The 26,453-nt window shown below is 36.6% G+C and overlaps 1 protein-coding gene across 6 annotated transcripts in view; it reads right to left on the bottom strand.

Moving 5' to 3' along the window:
* Positions 1-26,453, bottom strand: part of GAS2 (growth arrest specific 2) — a 142,280-nt gene that overhangs the window by 98,462 nt on the left and 17,365 nt on the right. For all 6 annotated transcript variants that reach the window (XM_002755107.8, XM_054242184.2, XM_035266046.3 and 3 more), the window contains one exon: positions 24,272-24,393. In XM_002755107.8, coding sequence (XP_002755153.1) covers positions 24,272-24,393 — 122 coding nt within the window. The remainder of the gene's footprint in view (positions 1-24,271; positions 24,394-26,453) is intronic.

Here is a 26,453-nt window from a genome sequence, read left to right as displayed (position 1 = left end):
ATTTAGTGCTGCTCTCATCTTTGTTATTTCTTTTGTTCTGCTGGGTTTGAGTTTGATTTGTTCTTGTTTCTCTAATTCCTTGAGGTGTGAGCATAGATTGTCTATTTGTGCTCTTTCAGACTTTTTGATGTAGGCATTTGATGCTATGAACTTTCCTCTTAGTACTGCTTTTGCTGAATCCCAGAGGTTTTAGTTGGTTGTATCACTATTATCATTCAGTTCAAAGAATTTTTTAATTTCCATCTTGATTTCATTGTGGACCCAAGGATTATTCAGAAGCAGATTATTTAATTTCCGTGTATTTGTACAGTTTTGAGTGTTGTCTTTGGGGTTTATTTCTCAATTTTATTCCACTGTGGTCTGAGAGAGTACTTGATATAATTTCAATTTGCTTAAATTTATTGAGACTTGTTTTGTGGCCTATTTTAGAGAATGTTCCAGGTGTTGAAGAAAAGAATATGTATTCTGCTGTTGTTGGATAGAATGTTATGTAAATATCTGTTAAGTCCATTTGTTCTAGGGTATGGTTTAAGTCCATTGTTCCCTTGTTGACTTTCTATCTTGATGACCTATCTAGTGCTGTGAGTGGAGTATTGGAGTCCCTCCTATTATTGGGTTGCCATCTATCTCATTTCCTAGGTGTAGTGGCAATAGGTTAATAAATTTGAAAGCTCCCAAGTTAGGTGTATATTTAATTAGAATTGTGGTATTTTCTTGTTGGACTAATCCTTCTAACATTATATAATGTCCCTCTTTATCCTTTTTAACTCCTATTCCTTTAAACTCTGTTTCGTCTGATATGAGAATAGTTACACCTGCTCGCATTTGGTTTCCATTTGTATGGAATATCTTTTTCTACTCCTTTACCTTAAGTTTAGGTGAGTGCTTATTTGTTAGACGAGTCTCTTGAAGATGGAAGATACTTGGCTCGTAGATTTTTATCCATTCTGCGATTTTGTATGCTTTAATTGAAGCCATTTACATTCAACATTAGTATTGAGATGCAGGGTAGTGTTCTATTCATCATGCTAGTCATTACCTCAATATGCTTTTCTTCTCATTGTGTTATTGTTTCTCATTTTTTTTCTTATTGTGTTATTGGTCCTGAGAGATTTAGGCTTCAAGGAGGTTCTACTTTTGTGTAGTTCAAGGTTTTGTCTCAAGATTTAGGACACCTTTCAACATTTCTTATATTGCTGGCTTGGTAGTGGCAAATTTTGTTAACATTTATTTGTCTGAAAAAGACTTTATCTCTCTTTCATTTATGAAGCTTGGTTTGCTGTGTACAAAATTCTTGGCTGATAATTATTTTAAGGAGGCTATAGATAGGACCACAATCCCTTCTGGCTTACAGGGTTTCTGCTGAGAAATCTTCTGTTAATCTGATAGGTTTTCTTTCACAGACTACCTGATGCTTTTGCCTCTCATCTCTTAAGATTCTTTCCTTCATCTTGACTTTAGATGACCTGACAATTATGTAAGTACCTAGGTGATGATCTGTTTGTCATGAATTTACCAGGTATTCTTACAGGTTCTTATATTTGGATGTCTAGATCTCTAGCAAGACCAGGGAATTTTTCCTTGATTTCCCTCAAATAAATTTTCCGAACTTTTAGATTTCTCTTCTTCCTCAGGAATTCCAATTATTTTTATGTTTGGTCATTTAACATAATCCCAAATTTCTAGGAGCTTTTTGCTTATTTTTAAAATTATTTTTATTTGTCTTCATCACATTGGGTTAATTCAAAAGCATTGTCTTTGAGCTCTGAATTCTTTCTTCTACTTGTTTAATTCTATTGTTGAAATTTTCCAGTGTATTTTGCATTTCTGTAAGTGTGCTTTTCATTTCTAGAAGTTGTGATTGTCCTTCCTTTCTGATATCTATTTTTCTGGAGGCTTTTTCATCTGTATCCTATATATCTTTTCTTTCTTTTTCTTTTCTTTTTTTTTTTTTTTTTTTTTGAGACAGAGTCTCACTCTGTTGCCAAGGCTGGAGTACAGTGACATAATCTCAGCTCACTGCGACCTGTGTCTCCTGAGTTCAAGCAGTTCTCATGCTTCGGCTCCCAAGTAGCTGGGACCACAGGCTTGAGCCATAATGCCTGGCTAATTTTTTGTATTTTTTGTAGAGATGGGTTTTCATCATATTGACCAGTCTGGTCTTGATCTCCTGATCTCAAGTGATCCACCTGCCTCAGCCTCCCAAAGTGCTGAAATTACAGGCATGAGCCACTGCACCTGGCCTTTAATTTCTTTAAGTTGGTTTTCACCTTTCTCTGGTGATTCTTTGAGTAGCTTAATAATCATCCTTCTTTTTCTGGCAATTCAGAGTCTTCTTGGTTTAGACCATTGCTAGAGAACTAGTATGATCTTTTGGGGGTGTTACCGAATGCTGTTTTGTCATATTACTTTTCTGGTTCTTCTTCATTTAGGTAGAATGTTTCAGTGGAAAGATCTGGAACTCAAGGGCTGCTGTTCAGATTCTTTTATCCCACGGGGTAATCCCTTGATGTGGTGCTCTCCCCCTTCTTCTAGGAATAGGGCTTCCAGAGAGCCAGATTCCTGTGACTATTATTGCCTTTCTAGATCTAGCCACCTAGTAGGATTACTGGGCTCCAAGCTGTGCTAGGGAATGTCTGCAAAATGTCCTGTGATGCAATCTATCTTCAGGTCTCCCAGCTATGGATACCAGAACCTGCTCTGGTGGAGATGGCAGGAGAGTAAATTGGATTCTGGGAGTCTTTGGTTGTAGTTCTGCTTAGTGCACTAGTTTTCTCACATGTTGGTTATGCTAGCAGTGAAACTGTTATGTGCACAGTCTCAGGACCTCTGGTTAGCCAGCATGTATCAGGTGGTGGAATTAGCTGTTGTTTTTTCCTTCTTTGGAGCAGCGTTGTTCTGCTATGAGTTGCTGTAATGACTTGAGTTGGCCTCCAGCCAGGAGGTGGTGCTTTCAAGAGAGTGAAAGGAGGACAACAGTAGAAGGGGGTTATAATTTTGCCCTACATTGGCCAGGATGAGGGCTCAGGTTTCTCAGGTGGTGGGCAGGTTCAGAGAGTTCCCAAGAGATTATGTCTTTTGTGTTTGACTACCAAGCTGGGTAGAGAAAAACCGTCAGGTAGGGACAGGGTTAGATGGGTCTGAGCTCAGATTCTCCTTGGGCAGGGCTTGCTGCAGCCCCTGTAGAAGTTTGGGGACAGCTCTCAGGCCAATGGAGTTATGTTACCAGGGGATTATGGCTGCCTATGCTGTACAAAAACGTCTCCAAGAAGTGGGGGAAAGCTGACAGTGACAGGCATTACCCAGCTCCCACACAGCCAGCAAGGCTAGTCTCACTCCCACTGTGCCTCCACAACTGCAGTGAGTTTATATCTAAGCAGCTTGCTATCAGGGCTGAGATCTCGCCCTAAGCTATAAGGCTCCCAGTTGAGAAAGCAAGCAGGGCTCTCTGGCCTCGCCCCACCTATCCACACCATCTGTGGCTTCTGCACTTGTATCTGCAATTCCTGTTCTCCCTCTTGCCTTCTGATTCTGATCAGAAAAGTGTGTGTTCAGTCAAAATTATTACAAAGTTCAGCTAGGAGCCTCCCTCACCCTGTGGCCCCTCCCAAATTCCACTGGCTGCTTTCCTTTCCCCAAGGATCTCTGTGAGATAAAGCCAGAAATGGCTTCTCCAGACTTGATCTGGGGACTGGAAGTGCCTATAGGGCTCTGCCTGCTGCTGCTTCTACTTTTATCTCACCTTTGGGTTCTTAAATCTGTTTTGGCTCTAGGTAAGGTTGAATCCTTCTCCCATGATCAGGATTATTTGGTTCCCAGTGGGGATGTGGGTTCAGAGGCTGACATTTACCCCCTCACACTTTGGGAACTCACTTTTTTTCAGCTGTCTCATTGCATTTGCAGTGGCAAGCTGCTTGTTTCAAAGCGTCTGTGAATTATTTCTTTTTTCCTGATTTGTTCCTGTGGTGGTTCTTGGAGCAAAAGTTCACAGTGTGTGTCTCCAGACACTGTTCTGTCCCTCTAAGTGGGAGCTGCTCATTAGTCCTGTCTCCTATCTGCCATTTTGCCTACTTGAATTGTAGATTTTAACATTTTAAACTAAGAAGTAACATAGACTTTGGAAAAAATAATTATGACATTGCTGTCAAGAATGGACTAAAGGAAAAAATTAATGATACTTCTGCAGAAGTAAAAACAGTGATTTCTTTTATTCTGACACTTCCATCTGGGAAACTCCTAAGTCACAGCTCAGTGATAAGACAGAAAAAGTGACATACAAAATGGAACATGAAAGATTTCTCAGAAAGAGGAAGGAGTTTGAGAAAGCAGGTGTGACAAGCCTCAGATTCTCCGTAAGATTAATAGAAATTATTATTAATTATAGATCAAATTGATGATAGTTTGAAAATTGTTTTGGAGAGTGTACATCAGTTTTTCTGTCTCTTCCACAATTGAAGAATTCCTTAATGAATAAGAAACTTTAAATATATATATATATATATGCACACACACATACATACATACATATATATATACACACATACATACATATATATTTTTTCTTGAATTTTTCACTTCCAACAAATATTCTGCATGTTCTATGACATCATAATTTATCAATATTTGCAGCAAATTCTGAGTTCAGAGTCTCTGGCACTAATATTTTAGTCAAAACTACTTGTGTGTACTCATCTGTAAATTACCTATCAAGAAAATATTTTTTAAAAGTTTAAAGATTTTTTAAACAAATGAATTCCAAGAAAGCAATTTATTTTAGTGGCTCACAGATTCTTAAACAATTTTGGGGGTAGGGGAAAGGTCTTTTTTTCTTTTTTGCTGCTAACTTCACTGCACTAATAATGACCAAGAACAGTAATTTAATCTAATTAACCTTTTGGAACTGAAGGCCTAACCTTTGTAACATGTTTTGAGAATTAAATAAGGTGTCCTAGAAAGTACCTAATATCAATGCTAGATAATAACTTATCTTCAATTAATTTAATTTTTTTCAAATACATGTCTGCTTTCAATTCCATTTTCAAGGAATGCCATGAGGAGAGCTGACCATTAGTTATATCACCACATCTGTAATTACTGTAGTAAGCCCACATACACATAGGAAAAAATAAAAATTTAAGACAAATGCTTTACCTTCCCATGATGATTTAATTACAATATCTTCTGACTTTTTTTTCATTACCATGCTGTGCAGTCACCTCTGAGCTCTACCCCCTAATCAAATTAGGGTTTTCAAATGGAAAATTTAATACAGTTTATTTTCTTCCTGCTTAAAAATCTTCAATGACTTCCCATTGCTGTTAGGATAAAGACAAGGCTGCTTATGATGTGGCTTCCATGGTTTGTATTGGCCTGCACATGGTCTACTCTAGTACTATGGGTCCTCTCTCTCCTGTAGCCATGCTAGCTTTTGTTCCCATTCCTGCATGTTCTACATGCTGCCTCGCACCATAAGCTTCTTGCCTATTAAGTATCTTCTTTTCCCTTCCCATACTGCTTTGGCAAAATAATTGCAAGTCTCACCCCTTACATTTCAGTTTACCTGGGTAAAATCCACATTTTGTTACCAAGTTCTTTCATATAACTAATTGATTAGCAACTCTCTCTCCTTTTAGTCTGTAGGCTTCATGAGGAATGGAACAATGACTGGTTTTGTTCACCACTTTATCCCTAGCACCTAGTGTAATACCTAACAAACAGTACTTATGAAATCTTTATTGAATAAATACAAATATGACTGTAGCTAAAGCATATATTCCCTTTAGTGAGGGGCAGCAGAATAGAGTGGTTATAAGTATGTTTGAAGCCAGACTGCCTGAGTTTGAATACTGGATTTTCAATTACTAGTTGTATTGACACAAGGCACATTAACTCAATTCCATCTGTGAAATGGCATAATAACAGCATCTACATCATGAAATTGCTATGAGGGTGATATAAGTTTATGCAGAAGTTCTGGAAATAATGACTAGCATATAGTAAAATTTAAGTACGTGTTTGTTAAAAAACTGAAGCAAAGGAAAGTTAAACTAACTAAAATAAAGTTCAGTCCAGGGTGCCAATGAAACTTTTGGGGATTTTAATAATCACTAAACACATAATTCAATCTCAAAAATAACATAATATCCACCTACATATCCTGCTATTCAGGACATCTATCAAATCATTATATGTTCTCCAAAACCCAGAATTTTCTTCTTTTGTTCTGTCCACTAATAATCATATTTTCTCAAATTTCAAAAATTATAGTAGCTTTGATTCTTCCTTCATCCCTTCTTTTTGTGCCCAGTAAATTACCAGTCCAGCTCCTTGTTGTTTTCCAATAAATACCTCTTCGATTACCCTGCCCCTTTCAATAAAGTATTGACACACTCACCTCAGACTCTTTAACATCACAGGTCTAAACAAATGTAGAAACTTTACACAATTATCCTCCTGTTTCCTGTCTCAAATTTCTCCAATCTAGTATGCCTACACAACAACCTCAGATTAATCTTCCTAGATTTAGTGCTCTCATTCTCCAGCTCAATGCTTACAAAACAAAGTTCAAATGCTTAAATCTTGTAGTTATGTGAGTCAGCTTTACCAGTCCATGTGCCAAACGTTCTCTCCATATATGATCCACATCAACCATGTTTTTCTATTCACTATCCTGGGTACATGCTTGCATTTTTTCAGCTTTAATATTTTGCTCAGTTACTACATATTTATATTGTATTTGCCACAAATTTCTCTGTCCATTTATTTGCACCATGTCTAGACAATTTAAATTCCACTGCTTTCATGAAAACTTCCACAAGCAATTAGACAAACTGTTTCTAAACCCTTATAAGAATCTACTATATATGTCAGCAGAGGTCTGTCTAAACAATCGTGTGTTTGGATCAGCTGTGAGTCAAGTCTATAGACATTTTTTTACTTTTAAAAGTATAGATCATAACAGCTTACAGTTAAAAATACTTTTTATGGACTAAGTCAAATCAAATCCAAGGTTACCTCTAGAGCACCTCTTACTCATTTGTTTATATTTCCTTGAGCATAAATGAAAAGAGTGGTGTGACAGGGAGCCAACAAGGCTTATAACCCTCAGGTACTCATGAAGGTAGAATGCACGTGTGTGTAAGAAACAATGATCTTTCCAAAATTCTACTCTTCCTTGGCCTTTCCAATTATAAAACAATGCTCCACCATCCATCTATGTCCTCAAGTATGAAACTCTGGACCAATCTCCCTTACCCATTCTATCCAATTTATTCACAAGTTTTGCCAAGTCCACCTGGTCTCAATATATCTCAAAACCATCTACTTCTTCCCATTCCACTGCCACTACCCTAGGCTAAGTGGTCATTATCTGTCTCCTGAGCTAGACAATAGCTTCCTCACTCAGGTGGTTAGTTCCACCTTCATTTCTCCTTTCCAATCCATTCTCCACATTGCTAATGTTGCCATTTTAAAGCAGTCTATCATGCTTCTGCTTAAAATATTACTACTTGAATGACATCATGTTATTCTTAAGATAAATGCCAGCATCCAGCAGGTTTTAGCACTGGTCTCATCTCTTGATTCTCTTGAGCTATGTGCTAGTCTCCAGACATATTTGCTTTCCTTTACTTCCTCAAAGTCATATTTCACCTTCACATCTGAGAGCTTCCACATGTGCAATTTACTGTATTTTGCACACTCTGTATTCTCTCTCTGCCTTGCTTATTCCCATTTTACTTCAGAATAATGTAAAATATCCTTTGCACATAACTAGTTTTTTAGGTCGCCCTTTTAAAGCTGCTCATGTACTTAGACTTTCCTGTATTTATACACAGCTGTTGAAATTCACTGTTTACATACTTTTTAATTACCAGCTTAATGTTATTATCCCCTGATAATCCACAAAGCCAAGAATCATGTGATCATATAATACTTTTCCCTGTATATTTTAGGTGTTCAATATATATGTGTTAAATAATCCACTGAATGTTATCTCCGTAATGTATGTTACGGTTAAACGTAAGTTGAGAACCACTGATGTGTATCATTTATTTAGCGCTTACCATTGATATCTATATTATTATATGTTCATATTTTATGTACCCAACTAGACTGAAAACTCTTGGGGAGGACCTAGTAATGCTTTATGCTTATTTGTCAGATCTTGCCCACAGTTAGCATTCAATAAATATTTGGCAGTTAAAAAGTCTGTAAGAGTACTTTATATAGGTTGGTGAGGGAAGGGCTCAGATAAAACATGACATTTGGGCAGAGACATGAAGAGAGTGACAAGCAAGTCATACACATCGCTGGAAAAATAATACTCAAAGAAGCTAGGAGAATAATTGTGAAGGCCCAGTGGTGGATGGGACCTAGTTATCAGGTTCAAAGAATTGCAAGGAGTCCAGTGTCGCTGCAACAAATTCAGGCAATGGAAAAGTTATGATAAACGAGATCAGAAAGGTCGCCAAGGAACAGTGCATTTAGAGCCTTGTAGGCTGTCATATAGATTTTGGCTTTTTCGCCAAGAAGGTCGAGGTGCCACTGGAAAATTTTGAGCTAAGAAGTGGCAGGATCTACCTTGAGTTTTAAGTAATTTGATGACTTAATTCATGCAAAAAGCTTACTCTGATTGACACAAAGTAAATACTTAATGTCCGCTTTATTATCATATCCCATGGAATTCATTACGTCTGTGGGGAAAAAAGATCATAGATCTACTTTTCAATCTTTGAACAATTTTAAATATAGCAAATATAACAACATAGAACAACATATGGTTTGGTTCCACACATATACGTTTGCACACATGTTTACTAGATAAGTAAAGATTGATCTCTCCTGTGTTAATCTTCCCACTGTATTTTGTTAATTCTGTAAAAATCCATTTATTCTGAGTTTGTATGCTTATTACAATATTCCCCACTACAAGAAAGGGTTCTTTTCTGGGAGAATCATTAATTGGAGGTGAGCAAAAAAAATTATGTTTATTTTCACTAGCTTCTAACTGATGTTTAATATCCCTTCAATTATAAATGTAGACAAAAACACAGTAGCATGCTCATCCGTAAACATTGTAGAAGTTTGTTTCTTTTGACTTCAAGATATACAAATTACCGCATTTTTTTATTTCTTATATGAAACAGTAATGCTAGCAAGGCATCTATTAGACAAGCAGCCTCCACTGGTGTGAAATTAGACATGACCAGCACAGTAATATAAACACAAAACACATACTAAAAGGCTTCATGCATCATATGTAATGCATTTTCAAACTGCTAACTCAAACAATAGAAGACATTCATGTACTGAGCCCCTAAGAGCTTAAGGCACAGCCAAAGAGCTCTATATACTGTAAACTCCGTTACCTCATCTAAAAAACATTATTCCATTACTCTGTAATGAACCAATACCACATATCTTGGACCACACACACATAAATATGGTGAGTACTTATATTTTAAATCACCTAGCAATTCTCAGACATTTTTAAATGAAAAGTAACTCCTTTCCCAAAATATTCAGCTTTTTAGAAAAGGCTCTTGATATAAAATCTATGAATGTCTCCTTAAAAAATAAAAGCATACATATTCATTATTGATTCGTTCCAACGACTTGAGTTTCTCCAACACATTTAGTAAGAGCTCATTTTAAAGTAATTAATTTTCCATTTTCCATATGGTGAGAGTGACTTTTCCTGACATGATATTCTACATCCACAGTGCTTTGAAAGCAGTGACCACAATTAGTGCTATCAAATATCATGAAAACAGTTCCCCAGTTATACTCCTTTTACAATGTTGTCTTGCTGATGTGCCTGCATGTTGTTAAATGCAGGATGTGAGACCGTGAGTAGAAGAGATGATGTCATCATGGAAAAATCCAGTCAGATTTACTTTTATGCTCAAGGGACGACATTGTGCCGGTGCTAGGAAATCATGTAGATGAAAGCAGTGTGTGTGTGTGTGTGTGTGTGTGTGTGTGTGTGTGTGTACCTCCCTTTTTCAATCCAGAATTTGCTCTTCTCTTTTTACTTTCTGGAATTTCAATTTAACATATTTTATTTTCAGTCATATGTTTCACATGCCTTTAATGCAACTGTTATTTATACTACCAAACAATATATTATGGTTTGAGGTCATGAACAAAAAGAACAATTTTGAAAAGACCCTCTATAAGCAGATTCATATAAATGTAGCAGCCTCTGGAATCTAGACAAATTTCTAGGTTAGATGCTGCCACCTGGTCTTTTCCCATCTCTTCTCCTTGCTCTGAACCATGTAGATTCTCAGCAGAGTACAGAATAGGGCTAGAAACACTCTTCCCCATATCTCAGCGCAAAGGCCTTATTAGGAGTATACCCCAATATAAAGAGAACATTAGGACTGGGGAAACAGCTTGTTGCTCATATGAGAAGTCTGGCAGCTACTGCCCTAAAACAAATATGAGAGAAGACAAACACCACAATGATAGATTTTATTTACCTCTCATAATTTAAGGGGAATTCTAAAGTAATATTTACTTTTGCCATTTGCTTCTTAGGGCATAACAAGTAAGCTATCTCAAATGTGAGTACTTTTAACAAAGGCTTTCCATGCTTTGCATATGGTCATTTTCCATTTTGCTAGGGCCTATACTCTTGTCTAAATAATTTTAAATACATAAGGCCATAAAGTAGTTTTGTTCAATTTGTAATTCCATCTACAGATAGTTCAACAAACTTCATACTCTTTTAAATATTCCTAAAGAACCGCAGCCCGATATCTTAGACACCCACCTCAAGAGTTATAGATCAAAAGGGTGAGAGACAGTTTCTTCTATGATTCATTGAGAACAAGGAAATGTGAATAATTTAGATTTTCACCTTGTGATAATAAAAAGAGTAAAGAAAATAATAATGTATGGATAGTTAAATGGTCAAATTAATCAATTTAAACATACTTAAAAATCATTGTAATTGGTCCATATATAAGCACATTAGACATTGCAATGTATGTACAGCACATATATATATATATATATATATATATATAAAACAGCAGTTATTTTCACTTTTAATTAGTATCCTTTTTGATTTAAGAAGATGGACACACTTAAGATAATTTTAAGTGTGAAAACATTTCAGTATATACAATTAAATCTTTTAACTTCTATTATAATTTCAGCCACATAATAACATAATGTCTTTTTCTTACTTAAGACCTGTGACTGCTTGCAACTAATTTTTCACAACCCTTTTTTTTTTTTTTTTTTTTGAGATAGAGTCTCACTCTATTGTCCAGGTTGGAGTGCAGTGGTGCAATCTCAGCTCACTGCAACCTCTGCCTTCCAGGTTCAAGTGATTCTCCTGCCTCAGCCTCACAAGCAGCTGGAACTACAGGTACCTGCCACTACCCTCAGCTAATTTTTATATTTTTAGGAGAGATGGGGTTTCACCATATTGGCCAGGGTGGTCTTGAACTCCTGACCTTAGGTGATCTGCACGCCTTGGACTCCCAAAGTGCTGGGATAATGGGATAACAGGCATGAGCCACCACATCCAGCCCTTTCTCAACATTTTTTTTTCAGATGGAATATCACTCTGTCATCTAGGCTGGATGCAATGGTGTGATCTTGGCTCACAGCAACCTCCACCTCCCGGGTTCAAAAGATTATTCTGCCTCAGCCTCCTGAGTAACTAGAACTACAGGCATGCACCACCACGCCTGGCTAATTTTTGTATTTTTAGTATAGATGGGGTTTCACCATATTGGCCATTCTGGTCTCGAACTCCCGAACTCAGGTGATCTACCCGCCTCGGCCTCCTGAATTGCTGGGATTACAAGTGTGAGCCATGATGCCTGGTCCTTTTCCAACCATTTTTTAAGCTTGATCTCACAAGCTATGTATTACACACACATCACATTTCTCCCTCAGAGAGTAAAATCCTTGAGAGTATTTTGAGTTATCTTTATTTAACTAATACCCTTTAAATCACAACTATCTTTCTCATCACCAAGATTACATGCACATAAACACCTACAGCCAATAACATTATCTTTTGTTGCTAACATATACTCAAACGATCAAATTTTAAATAACATATATAAATACGATTCAATTATTACAAAATATTTGTAGTTGCTAATATTTGATATTATAAAAGATTGATAAAATGAACTTGCTATAATCCATGATCATATTTAACTCCTTTTTGATTTACCCATTGTTTAATAACACATTTACAGAAAGCTGATAGCAGTATCTATTGTGCATTGTTCCTAAATGTTAGAATTCTGATTCTCTCCTGCAGTTTTACAGAACTTGTATTTTTACCTTGGTTGTTAAATAGTACTTTGGCAGACAGCTAATTAGGTGCTCTACGAGAAAATAAAGGTTCTAATATTCTCATTTCCATCACCAACTATTTTATTGAGCAACAGGGGTAGTTATTGGGAAAAAGATGCAAAAGGAAAAAAAAACATGATTTCATCTTTATGACTCCTTTGGTAATTCAAAAACACAGCACTTCATTTCAGGCCAAAATCATGTCTTGAGAACCTATTACCTAAAGGCCCTACAATTATTCTTCTTCCTAATTTTCAATGGTGAGCAAATTCATGAAACCACTAGTTATCACTCATCTGATACTTATTTTATTGGAACTGTGGCAAACAGTATAAACAGGCCTTGAAAAGAAATCCTCAAACTGAATGAACCATTGAATATAAATATGCTCATTTTTACCTTTATATAATGCTCTGTATGCAAATAATATATCATGTGACTGTATAATAACATCTACAATTAACTAAATGATTAACCTCCTCCAAGATTCACATTTTACTAACTAGTTTAAATCCCCATGGTCTGTTATTTCAGCCAATCTCTTGTCAGTGCTTTTAGTATCCTCAGATCTTTGTTCTTTCCCTAAAGCATTCTAAAATTCTCAAATCTTCTCTTTACTACTTGAAAAGTCAGATTTGCTCCTTATGCTTTGTCACGTCAAAGGCTTTTGAGTTAAGCAAACAGGCAGAGGGAGAAATTTCAAACTTAGTGAGAATAAAAGTCTTCAGGATTAAAACTCAAAGATGAGTAAAACCCATTGATAACAGTATTCTGCAGCTAAAGGTGAACATCCTTACTGGGGCATTTATTTATTCATTCATCTAAAACCATTTCAACTAGGCATCTATATGCCAGACATTATGTTAGACTCACAGATGAATAAAACATAAACTATGTCCTCAAGAATCTTAGAGTCTAGCAAAGGGATAAAGACTAGGAAACAACTAAGTACAACAGTATGGTACAAAGAAGGGGAGTTAACATGCAGATGGAGAAACAGAGAGAGGCCAAATCTACAGACACCAAACTGCAAGAACACTCTACACTTCCGGTATCCTTTTCTCTTCTTAGGTAAGAATATATTAATTTTCTGTAGGAACACTATCCTTCTTTCATTTTTTTTTTTTTAATTTTGAGACAGAATCTCACTCTGTCACCCAGGCTGGCGTGCAGTAGCATGATCTCTGCTCACTGCAACCTCTGCCTCCCGGGTTCAAGCAATTCTCCTGCCTCAGCCTCCCAAGTAGCTGGGACTACAGCCTCATGCTGCCACACCCAGCTAATTTTTTGTATTTTTAGTAGAGATGGCATTTCATCCCGTTAGCCAGGATGGTCTCAACCTCCTGACCTCATGATCTGCTCACCTTGGCCTCCCGAAGTCCTGGGATTACAGGTATGAGCCACTGCTCCAGGACCCTTCTTTCATTATATTCAGTCTGAGTAATCAAGGTATGAGGCCATGATCTAGTTAGTGTTCGCTGTTAAGCAGACTCTTTCATGCTGAAATTTTAATCTTGAGAGGAATGATACAATAAAGTTAATAACTAAATGTTAATGAGCACTCACATGTACTAGGTACCACTCAGTGGTCACAAAACACAAAAAAACATATTTTTATTGATTAACTGCATGAATTAATGCTACTTTACATTTTCTCAAAGATTTTTGTTTTATACTTTTTGGTCACCTCTTCTTAAAACATTGTTTTAGAAATATTTGCATAAGAAGAATAGAAATATATGGGAATCTTTCTTTTAGCATGATTAATTAGGAAAAAATTTTTAATAATTCAGGAAAATCTCTTTTAATCTCACAGCACATTATTGGTGAATATCACAAATTTTGAAATTTTTTCTGACTTTCAAATTCATTTGACAAATATTCAGTTGTCAAATTTAGAGAAATCAACCAAAATTCTTTCATTTGTGAGCTGTTGGATATGGAAGAATTTTCCACAGAATAGCCGTGATATATGGAATTTAAAGAATAATATGACTTGTATTTGGTATTGGCTCCTGTTCTCTGCTCAAATCCTGTCCAGATCCTGGTCTCAGATGAGAAGGGAAGAGAGGCAAAGACATGAAAAGAATGGACAGGTTGGGAAAGAAAATAGCAAGCATACCCTCTGGGGAAACAGGGAAGGTACAAGGTAGATTCCTCCACACTCGGTATGCTCCTGAACCAGGTTAACAATACTATGTCAATTAACTCAGACACTTCTGAAACAATGGCTCTGTCCTTAAATTTCATCTAGCCACAGAATAAAAAAATCCACTTTTTTTTTCTTTTTTTTGAGAAAGAGTCTCACTCTGTTGCCCAGGCTGGAGTGCAGTGGCATGATATTGGCTGACTGCAACCTCTGCCTGCTGGGTTCAAGTGATTCTCCTGCCTCAGCCTCCTGAGTAGCTGGGATTACAGGTGCATACCACCACACCCGGGTAACTTTTTAGGTAGAGATGGTGCTTTACCATGTTGGCCAGGCTGATCTCTAACTCCTGACCTCAAGTGATCCACCCATCTCAGCTTCCGAAAGTGTTGGGATTACAGGCATGAGCCACCACACCTGGCCAAACCCATACTTTTTTAAGCCATCGCTGACAACCTCTACCAGGTGTCAGAATACTGCAGCCTGGCTCAGGATGAATTTAGATACATCACACAGTAAGGCTCAGGAATTACTGGCTGACTAATCACAAAGCCTCAATATACATTTAAAATGTTGGGTGCCACTAAAGGTATCATGGCAGAGGTTTCGTTTTTGTTTTTATTTTTATTTTTGCTATGTTTGCAATAGATTTTGAGGGTATCAGTCTGAGGAGAGCAGGATGTAATTTTAGATTCAGCAAAAGTAATCTATTTGTACTGCACTAACAAGATGTCCCCAATTCAATGGGCTAGCATGAAATGACCCTATTAAAGTTTGCTCGATTTGCTAATACAAAGGTAGATTCAACAATAGCCCACACTAAATGTCACAAAAAGGCCAGGGACCACTTGTTATGATGAAGATAAAGGAATTAAAAACCTGAAGAAAGAATTCTACATTCCAGTCAACCTATAATTAATAGCTCACATAAGCATCCTTTTCACTATGTCACTCAGTAGGGCCCAAGAGGCTCTATTTTTTCACTAAAGGGTGATGAATAAGTTGATGAAGAAAGCTCCAAAATTTTTTAACATAACATTATTCCTCAGAAAGTCTCAGGGGCTTTTACTGAAACAAGCTTCCTCATTTTAGTGTGAATGGAAATTTCCAGGGTAGCAGGGACACAGGTTGGCACTTAATTTCCAGAGGCAAAGTGGACATGGTGGACAGAATCTGGAGAGGCCAATCAGACCTCCTGATCAACCAAAAGCACAGAAAATCTGATTATGGTTTATTAATCATGGGGCCTTGTGAAGTAAACTGAAAGTCAATTTGCTAAATTCTTTTTTTTTTTAACTTTTATTTTAAGTTCAGGGGTACAAGTGCAGGTTTGTTACATAGGTAAATTTATGTTATGGGGGATGGTTGTACAGATTATTTAATCACCAAGGTATTATGCCAGGTACCCATTAGTTATTTTTCCTAATCCTCTCCCTCCTCCCACCTTCCACCCTTTGAAAGGCCTCTGTGTGTTGTTCCCTGTATGTGTCCATGTGTTCTCACCATTTAGATCACACTTATATGTAAGAACATGTAGCATTTGGTTATCTTTGTACAACAAAAAGAGCAACAATATGAGAGAATCTTCTGATCGCACAATTCCGAGACTAAAGCCAAGTTATAGACTCAGCGCTCACTGAATAAAAGACATAATGACCTCAAGTCTTTATGTAAAGCTTCCTTTAATCTCCAAAGGGATCAGATCTGTTTACTATACATTCAGAAAAGGGAAATGCTTTGTGGGGAATCAGGTGACAGTGAGATTTTTACCTAAATCTATTTTATACTATGACTAGTACACCTTTGCAAACATTAGAGGTTTTTTAATAGTTTTTCCTAAATTCATAATTTGCATGGGTATTCTCAACAACTGTCATAATTTTTATCCTTGACACCTGGAATTAATTCTTTTGTGGTAAAAGTACCAAATTAAAAAAAGCACACCTATTTAAAAAGTCAGATATTTATGCTATTATTAATGACCTGAGCATCGTAAAAGCAAAAGTGATTTCTACCACATCTCAATGAAAGTCAGTAAAAAAATCAATATGACTTCGAAAACAGTGGGGAGATTATAATGAAGTAACATATTTAATCAAAGTCGCTGCTACAGATGTGGTCTTTTCAATGAAGAGTATCACTCAATATCCTGGTACTTGACATTCATCTCTTGGTTTGGAAAATGCAATTTTCTTTATTCTAATAAATAGAAAATTTCAGAATCAGTTTGCATCTGTTTGACAGTAACAATAGAACTCTTAATATCCTACACACCATCTCCAGCCCTGTGACATAACCTATAGGGACCAAGGATATTTCAGCATCACAGGGCATCAAGCTCCTCTATTATCTTATGATAACTGATATTGGAGATTAGATACTGGAAAGCAGGAATAGTAGGCAAACCAGATGGTTTCATAAAATACACACATTCTGGAGGATAGAGAATGAATCTCATGAAAATGCAGAAAGGGGCTTTTGTCAACTCAATGAAGTTTCTGGGTCTAGTAGAAGGGGCCAGGTAGGAACATTGCCGTTTTAGGAAAGAACACAATGCACATGTTCCTCGCTTGCTCCTGTTGTCTGACAGAGACTGAATTTCTACCATGAGAACCAGTAATCCTGAAACATTAACTGTTTATCATGAACTTAGTGCTGTATGATTCACTGGGCTATATTTTTTATTGTGCCCAGCACTACCTTATTATTGAGTATGTGAAAGGAAAATATCTTGGGCCCCCAAAATCACTAAGCTAAAAGGAAAACTCAAGCTGGAAAGTGCTTAGGACAAACATATCTCTCATTCTATTCAAAGTTATACCTCTGCTCCCTGAGATAAATGCATATCAGAAACTCAAACTAATGCAACCATTTGTCTCTCATCTATCTGTGACCTGGGAGCCCCCTCCTCACATTGAGTCTTCCTGCCTTTGCTTCAAGTTGTGCCCCCTTTCCAGACTGAACCAATGTCTGACATATATTGATTGATGTCTCAGGTCTCCGTAAAATGTGCAAAACCGAGCTGTGCCCTGACCACCTCAGGCACATGTTATCAGGACTTCCTGAGGCTGTGTCATGGGCCCACGTCCTTAATCTTGGCAAAACAAACTTTCTAAATTAACTGAGACCTGTATCTGATTTTCTGGGTTTACAAGTACAAGTGCCATGTATGGGATGGGCTCAGTTAAACATGAAGATCTAGATAAGTTCCATAGGCACATGACTCACTCTTATCTCACTCATTTTTTTCACATTGCTGCTCTCCCTCCATCTGCAAATGTAACCCATATCAAGTCTCCTGCGACCAGTTTTATTTGAAAAATAAGTCAAGTTCCTTACATACTATTCTTTTTAGTCTATATGATATACCAACATTTATTACTACGGCACTGAAGCCCCATTTAGGCATATCTCTGGAAGAAGACGGTATAGAACAGAAACAGTCCCAGTGGGGGGGGGGGGGCGGGAATTAAAAAAAGACATTTCATTATCTCTGATTTGGAGGTGAATTATTTGGCTATTTGGTCAGAGACTCAGAAAAATCCTGACAAGGGGATTTAATTTTATACTGAGAAAAAATTCAACCTTAGGGAGCTTATTACAAAGTAAATAAAAAATAAAAATTTAGTGTATTTAAAGCTTATATATATTTTGTCTATATTTAATAAATCCTGAGGAACTGGACTTTACTATAACTTTTCTACTGTTTTTCTTTTTCTTTTAGTCTCAGGGAACAACATACTCATCAAAAAAAAATACTTTATTTCCCCATCATTCCACCTATATTCTTCCTATCTCATCATAATATACTCTGTTTAATTCTAGCATTATATTTTCAATTTAGAACAATAAATTTTCAAGGAATATAAAATCATTTAGTTGTAGCCAGCAATAAATGACTCCAGATTAATCAAAGCTGAGATTTTATTTTCTTTCTAATAAAAAACCTTTTATTGCATCTACCTTACTTTCTTGTTCTCTAAGAGAAATCACCAGTAAACACAAAACTCTGGATTTCTCAGAACTAGATCTTGATAAGATGTTCTCTAAACAAAAAGTGCTATTGATTTTTCTGAGAAGAAAATCTCTAATCTTTATGTCTTATTTAATTCCCAGATGATACAAAAAAACATCCTGAGGTATTGTTATCTTGCAGCTCAAGGAACCAAGTACTCTTGATGGGCAAATGTATTGTAGGGATTTTATCTGCAGGATGTTCTTTCTCCTGAACAAGGACTAGATTCTACATTTAGACGGTTAATGTTCAGTTCCTTCCTTGGAGCATAATGTAGCATTCTACTAGGTAACAGAACTTCTTTTTTCCCCTCTCCTTCATCTGCTTCAAACTTGATCTAACCACCCAGGGCTCTTTAAAGTCAGAGGAAGCTCTGAACCCAGAAAAAGTCTGTCTAAAGGAGAGACTCAAAATAAATGAGACACATGCAAAAAGAAAGTTAGTAGAAAAAGAGAGGCTAATTCTTTGGAAAATGTCTTGCCCCATGTTGATGTACCATGGTTGAGAGAGTTTTGTGCATAAATCAGCAAACTTGTGATGGGGGAAAGGGGAGCAAATATACAATAAGAAGGGTTTCATACTATGAAACACTATTTGGACCAGGAAATGAAAGTTCATGCATAAATGCAACAATTCCTCTGACTTAATTAGATATGCCAACTTTGAGTCAGGTAGCTGAGAGTCAAAAGGCATAAACCTAACCTTAGACTTGTCATTTGGTTTGGTTTTCTCATCCTAATATGATATTGAAAAGATTCATTTCATTTAGATTTTTGCCTTTAAATGTCCTCAACTCCAAGAATATTCATATTTATAATTAAAGTGAATTTATATTATAGCATACATAAATGAATTAAATAAAATTACATATTAAACAGCTGCACACTGGTCTCAAATGCTTCCAACCATCTAGTGTCCAAATCTGTGAAGTCTCTGCATTGCTCCCATGCAGAGTGAGAAAAAGCCCACTACACAAAGGGTAAGATTAACTTCTTAGAGCTCATACACATAAAGAAGCTATTTTTAAATTGACCTACTGATATCTAGAAAGAAAGAATCATAGGAGAGAAATATTTCCATTCAGAGTATTTTATCAAATGAAAGCTGGATATAAAGGAGTCACAGATTTATATCTAAAATATTAAATATGCAAACTAATATTTATTAAAATTTACTTTCAGATTTAAGAGCATTTAAATCATTCTTAATGCAGACATACTTCACATATACCAGGCATAACTTACTCATTCAAATTCGTTTATACAGCTGTAAAATCCCCAAATTAACTATCAACCAGGAAAAATAAAAAATATTGCTATGAAAATGAGGAGATAAGATTTAAGCTGATAGAAAAAATTTACAAAGCATGGCTTTGGAGAGGATCAAGCTTGTTGTCGATTTATTTAAAGTAATTTTGTTTCAACATCTCCTTGTACACAGTTTCACTAATTCAGAGAATGTATTGACTAATTCACCTATTTTCACCACCATTTTGTCTAAACTTCAAAATGCCAAAATGAAAATAATTCTATACTAACACATACATGAACACCTGAGTGTACACACGTGTAAAAGCAGACTTAATATTGTAATCTCCAGACTTCATCCTGCAGATAAAATGCCAAATTTGAAAGCCTCATTTTTTCCCCATGGGAAATATTCACTGTAATCCTAATTACCTGGGTTTTAGTGAATCCATTATGTTTAAATTTGTATTTAGATTTAACAGTATCAACATGCTTACTATCTCATAACTTTTTTTTGTCTATAGACCAAAAATAGACTGAAAATCATGAGTTTAACAGATGTATATTTATGAACAATAATAGCCATGAAGATATACATACTGACCTTTTGGCTTTTCATCTTTTAAAAATTTGACTACAAAATGCAGAAAAGAAAATGTAACCATCTTTGCAAATAAGGCACATGTTATTATTGATTCAAGCTGCATATTACTGGCAGTCAGTTGTGAATATATAAATGCTGTCAAGAACACAGAAGGCAATTCAGTCAAGAGAAAATGTGTCAACTTGTACCTCAGATCAAATTTGATGTATTGAGTGAAAGTGAGGCCATAATTAGTATTTTTTTCGACTTTTATTTTAGGTTCAGAGGATACATGTGCACGATTGTTAGGTGAGTAAATTGCACCTTACTGAAGCTGGGAATATAAATGATTTCATCACCCAGATAGTGAGCATAGAACCTAATAGGTAGTTTTTTGACCTTCACCCTCTTCATTCCCTCTCTGCACCAGTAGAGCCCAGTGTCTATTGTGCTCCTCTTTGTGTCCAGGTGTACTCAATGCTTAGCTCCCACTTATAAGTGAGAACATGTGGCAGGCGGTTCTGTTTCCTGCATTAGCTTGCTTAAGATAATGGCCTTCAGCTGCCTCCATGTTTCTGCAAAGGACATGATTTTAGTCTCTTATGGTATTCCATGGTATATAGGGCCATATTTTCTCTATCCAGTCCACCATTGATGGGCATCTGGGTGGATTCCATGTCTTTGTTATAGTGAATAATGCTGCGATGAACATACAGGTGCATGTGTCTTTTTGGTGGGATGATAATAAGTATTTTGAAACCTGACTTGTTCAAATAACACATTTAAATTTTTATACTAAAACCTTTATTGCAATCAGAAAAAAAATAGCTTTATATTCAGTTAAACAAAATTACTTAGGTTGAAGGAACGATTTCAAATTTAATAACTTACTGCAGTTCTACTAACAGAAAAAAATTCTTTTGTTTCCTTTTATGTTTTATAGTTTTATAATAAAAATTATAATACTGAAATAAATGTTTTGAAGGGAAGTAGTTATATAACTATAGATCTATAAATATTATCAATATTATATATTATGGAGATTGGGGAAAATGTATACATATTTGTGCATAGCAGCTATCATGATAAATACAAATATTTATAAGTCATTTATTTTCTCCCTTCCAAGTACTAACCAGGCCCAACCCTGCTTAGCTTCGCAGATCAGACGAGATAGGATGTGTTCAGGGTGGTATGGCCATGGCCATAAAGTATTTATTTTCTTATAATTAATAGAAAATTCTTATAAAGGTCTCTTAACTTTCACATGGGGAAAAGAGATTTTATCAAGAGCCTTATTTTGTGCAATGCTCTATGGAATGTATACATATGTAATTATTAATCCTATTTTACAGATACGAAAACCATGGCTCAGATGCCTCCCAATAATAAATAAAACTAGAAACCAAGAAAAATGTACTTATTGTCAAAGCCTTTGACCTATAGGCTAATGCTTTAGGGTTATCTTACATTTGTGTCTTACAATTACAAATCTATTTGAGAATCTTTGCTTCTGTTTTAAAAAAGCAACCGCTTGCAAACAAAGCAAAACAAGAAAACTGCACAATAGTCTTAACAGAGTTGGTTAATCTTTATTACTCAAGAGGATTCAAGAATTCTTTTTATTTTTTTAGATGGAGTTTTGCTCTGTTACATAGGCTGGAGTGCAGTGTCATGACCTTGGCTCACTGCAACTTCTGCCTCCTGGTTCAAGGGATTCTCCTGCCTCAGTCTCCTGAGTAGCTGGGACTACAGGTGTGTGCCACCATGCCTGGCTAATTTTTTGTATTTTTAGTAGAAATGGGGTTTCACCATATTGGTCAGGCTGGTCTTGATCTTCTGACCTTGTGATTCGCCCGCCTTGGCCTCCCAAAGTGCTGGGATTACAGGCATGAGCCACCATGCCCGGCCAGGATTCAAGGATTCTTAACACTGAGGTATTGGGCTCTCCATCCTCAACAATAAGCAATACAGGTTTCAGGAACTTTGTAATGTGAATGTAATACTTTCAAGAGTCTGGGCACAACAGCTTATTTTCCTCTGTTCATTGCTTTACAGTAAACCTTCTATACAAATTGTCCCCTTATTGGCATTATGTTTTTTCATCAGGTAGCTGATTTAAAGGCCAGTTACATTACAATGAAAATGAGAGAAGAAAAACTGGTGTCTTAACACTAAGCTTGACACAAAGTATTTTCATAAACAGTCTCCTCACACCTGTGCTACCCATAATGAACCAAAATGAGAGAGCACTAAAAGTTGTCTCTGTCAAATTCTTGGTTGGTCACTTTCTATCCAATCTTGTACAAATTACTTAGAGTCTTCAACCATCCACTTAAGGAGAAAATTATAAGAAATGAATGGTTACCAAACTTTGCTGCACATTAGAATCACCTAGGGAGCTTTTTAAAAATTCTAGTGCCCAGGTTTCACCCTATGGGACTAAATCGGAATGTTCAGGCATGGGATACAGGTCTCAGTATTATTTTATTTTATTATTATTTTTGTAGCTAGGGCTGCAGGAATGCACCACCATTCCCAGCTAACATTTTTGTGTTTTTTCTTACAGATGGTGTTTTGTCATGTTGCCCAGGCTGGTCTTGAACTCCTGAGATCAAGCAATCTGCCTGCCTTCACCATTGCAAAGTGTTAAGATTACAGTCATGAGCCACGACATCTAGCCCAGCTCTCAGCATTATTTTAAAGATGCTCAGGTAATTCCAACGTGCAGCAAAGTTTGGAAATCAATTAATTAATACCTTCACAGAGTTGCTTTTAAGATTAAGAAAATAGTAAGAGGAAGGCATTGTATATTATATAATACTTTACATAATTCTTTCAGTATTATACAATACATAATCCTTTTATATATAAAATATCTAAAAAATAAAATCAGTGCTAACACACACACACACACACAAACACAAACCTTTTATTTTTTCTGACAGAGTTGCAGAAATGGATTAACAGTTGCTTTTTGTCTTAAGTTGTCTTCAACATTTTAATTTAATTTTATATTTTTTTGAGACAGAGTCTTACTCTGTCACCTAGTCACCTAGGCTGGAGTGCAATGGCGTGATCTCTGATCACTGCAACTTTTACTTCCTGGGTTCAAGCAATTCTTCTGCCTTAGTCTCCTGAGTAGCTGGGATTATAGGCATGTGTCACAATGCTCAGCAATTTTTTTTTTTTTTTTTTTTTTTTTTTTGTAGAGACAGGGTTTCACCATGTTGGCCAGACTGGTCTCAAACTCTTGACCTCAAATGATCTGCTTGTCTCAGCCTCCCAAAGTACTAGGATTACAGGCGTGAGCCACCATACCTGGTCAACATTATTTTAACATTTTTACATCTCTTTTCACTCTCTATTAAAAATTAAGTACATTCTCTCCTGTTAAACACCATACTTTCATCAAGTGTTTATAATAACTAGAAAAGAATAGTAGAACTAATATGCAGAAAAGAAATCTGAGCAGTCAGAAATAAAATAATTTGTCCAAATTTACTTAGTTCAATGGTACTACTTATTTAGAATAAACAAAAAATTACACTCCAGAAATTTTGTTCTAGTATTCTGCCATAATATTTTTTAAAACAAAGATCTATTCAGTACATCTTTCTTGGCTGGATTTGGGCATTGCCTAATGACACAATTATTTCTCTGCTAAATTTTTAATCAGTACTTCAGATTCAGCAAGTTTATACACAATACTCTTTTAATACCATCATTTTGCATAAGCTTTTGTTCAATTAGATTCACCAAAAGGATTATGTAATTTATGTAATTAGAGTGCAAATAACATGTTAGCTAATTAAAAAGAACCCTCTGTACTTTGATTTTAGTACATACCTTCATATATCCATTCACAATAAATTTATAAATTACATTCAATTTACAAGCAATTATAAATATAATCTACCAGCTAAGAGTGATTTTGCACTGGGATCTTTTACCTTTGTGGGCTTATTAGCATCCATGCTCTCCTTAAATTTCTCCTGCACAGTTTCTGCAAGTTGACAGAGCAAGGCACCATTGTCCAACTTCTCCATAAAAGTTTCTGCTGTAATCTCCTTCCCTGAAATAACAAAAAGAAACATTATAAAAGGAAACTCAAATGTCAGATTCACACTAAATAACAAATCCGACATAATTTTATCACTAAAATATCTATTCTAGCTGAGTTACGTATCTGAGACAGGAACTTACCAGAAATAGTAATTTCTTTGGAATTTTCTATCTTCCTTTGGTTGCAAGAATCTCAACATTTAATATTTTCATAACATAGCTCTAACTGCATAAAAGCTTTATTTCACATTAAAGGTGGCAAAGTGATATTCTGGGTGAAAGAGTTTCATCATTTAATAATCAGGGGGAATGAAAACTAACCACAAAACTTAAAGAACCTGCTTCACCAGTGATTACACAATTTGGCCTCCATTATTCATTCCATTCTCATCCTCTGTGGCTCATTCAATTACTTTGATCCACAAGGCAGGACATAATGCAGGACAAGTATTTTTTGTTAGGTGTATATATGACTACAAGAACACTGTAGATCTCTCTCTCTCTCTCTCTCTCCCCGCCCCCGTTTTTCTCTCTCTCCCTCTCTCCCTCTCTCTCCCTTTCTGCCTCCTCTCCCTCTTTCTGCCACTCTCTCCTTCTTTCTGTCTCTCTCTCTCCCTCTTTCTGCCTCTCTCTTCCCCCCGTTTCTCTCTCTCTCTCTCTCTCTCTACCTCTTTCTGCCTCTCTCTCCCCCCACCTCGTTTCTCTCTCTCTCTCCCTCTTTCTGCCCCTCTCTCTTTCTGCCCCTCTCTCCCTCTTTCTGTCTCTCTCTCTCTCTCTCTCTCTCTCTCTCTCTCTCTCTCTCTCTCGACAGGATTGTACTCTATCATCCAATCTGGACTGCAGTGGTAGGATCAGAGCTCACTGCAGCCTCACAGCTTCAAACTCCTGGGGCTCAAGTGATCCTTAGCCTCAGCCTCAGCCTCCCAAAGTACTGGCATTACAGTCATGTAATCTGGGGTGCATCCAGCCATATCGTTTTCTTTAATTTAAAATAGAGTCATGTATATATATTTTAAAAGCCACCATTGGGAACTTTAATAGCTTGACCTATGTATAAAACCACATCTCTAAATTCTATTGAACTGGTTTTACTGATTAAAATAATTACAGGTCGGCTGGGCACAGTAGCTCAGGCCTGTAATCTCTTCAGCTCATGAGTTACAGACCAGCCATGGGCAACATGGGAAAATCTCATTTCTTTAAAAATACGAAAAATTAGCTGAGCATGGTAGTGTGTTCCTGTAGTCCCAGCTACTCAAGAGGCTAAAGTGGGAGAGTGGCTTGAGCCCAGGAGGCAGAGGCTGCAGTGAGCTGAGAATGTGCCACTGCATTTCTTTCTTATATGCTCTTTCAAAACTTATCTTTCTCAAAGCTCCCTCCTTTTTTTGGTTCCTATTGATCTAAGTTTCAGAATATTCCATTTTCCTGCCTTACGTTTCCATACATTATTAATCAGAAGTCCTATAGGAGAGGGCTTCTGATTCAAGCTTCCGTCTATTTCTTTTCTTTTCTTTTCTTTTTTTGAGACGGAGTTTCGCTCTTGTTACCCAGGCTGGAGTGCAATGGCGCGATCTCGGCTCACCGCACCGCAACCTCCGCCTCCTGGGTTCAGGCAATTCTCCTGCCTCAGCCTTCTGAGTAGCTGGGATTACAGGCACGCGCCACCATGCCCAGCTAATTTTTTGTATTTTTAGTAGAGACGGGGTTTCACCATGTTGACCAAGATGGTCTCGATCTCTTGATCTCGTGATCCACCCGCCTCAGCCTCCCGAAGTGCTGGGATTACAGGCGGGAGCCACCGCGTGCAGCCAGCTTCCATCTATTTCTTATGCCATAACCTTAATAAAAATCTTCATGATGTCATACTTAAACCTCCAGCAACAAGAACAATGGCTATTTTTGTGTCCTCAACTTTTCTCTCCAATACATACCATGCCCCCTGCTAAAATTAATATTCCTAAACACCATCCTCACTGAGGCATTTTCAGATTACCTTTATTGCATAGTTCCTAGTCTTCTTTAACTGGAATATGAAAACTAAGCACTTTAACCCAATATCCAAAGTCTTCC

This window comes from Callithrix jacchus, chromosome 10, assembly GCF_049354715.1.
Source record: "Callithrix jacchus isolate 240 chromosome 10, calJac240_pri, whole genome shotgun sequence".
Classification (NCBI taxonomy): Eukaryota; Metazoa; Chordata; class Mammalia; order Primates; family Cebidae; genus Callithrix; species Callithrix jacchus.
Note: the sequence above shows the minus strand (reverse complement) of the source record. Positions and strands in the feature narration are given on the sequence as shown.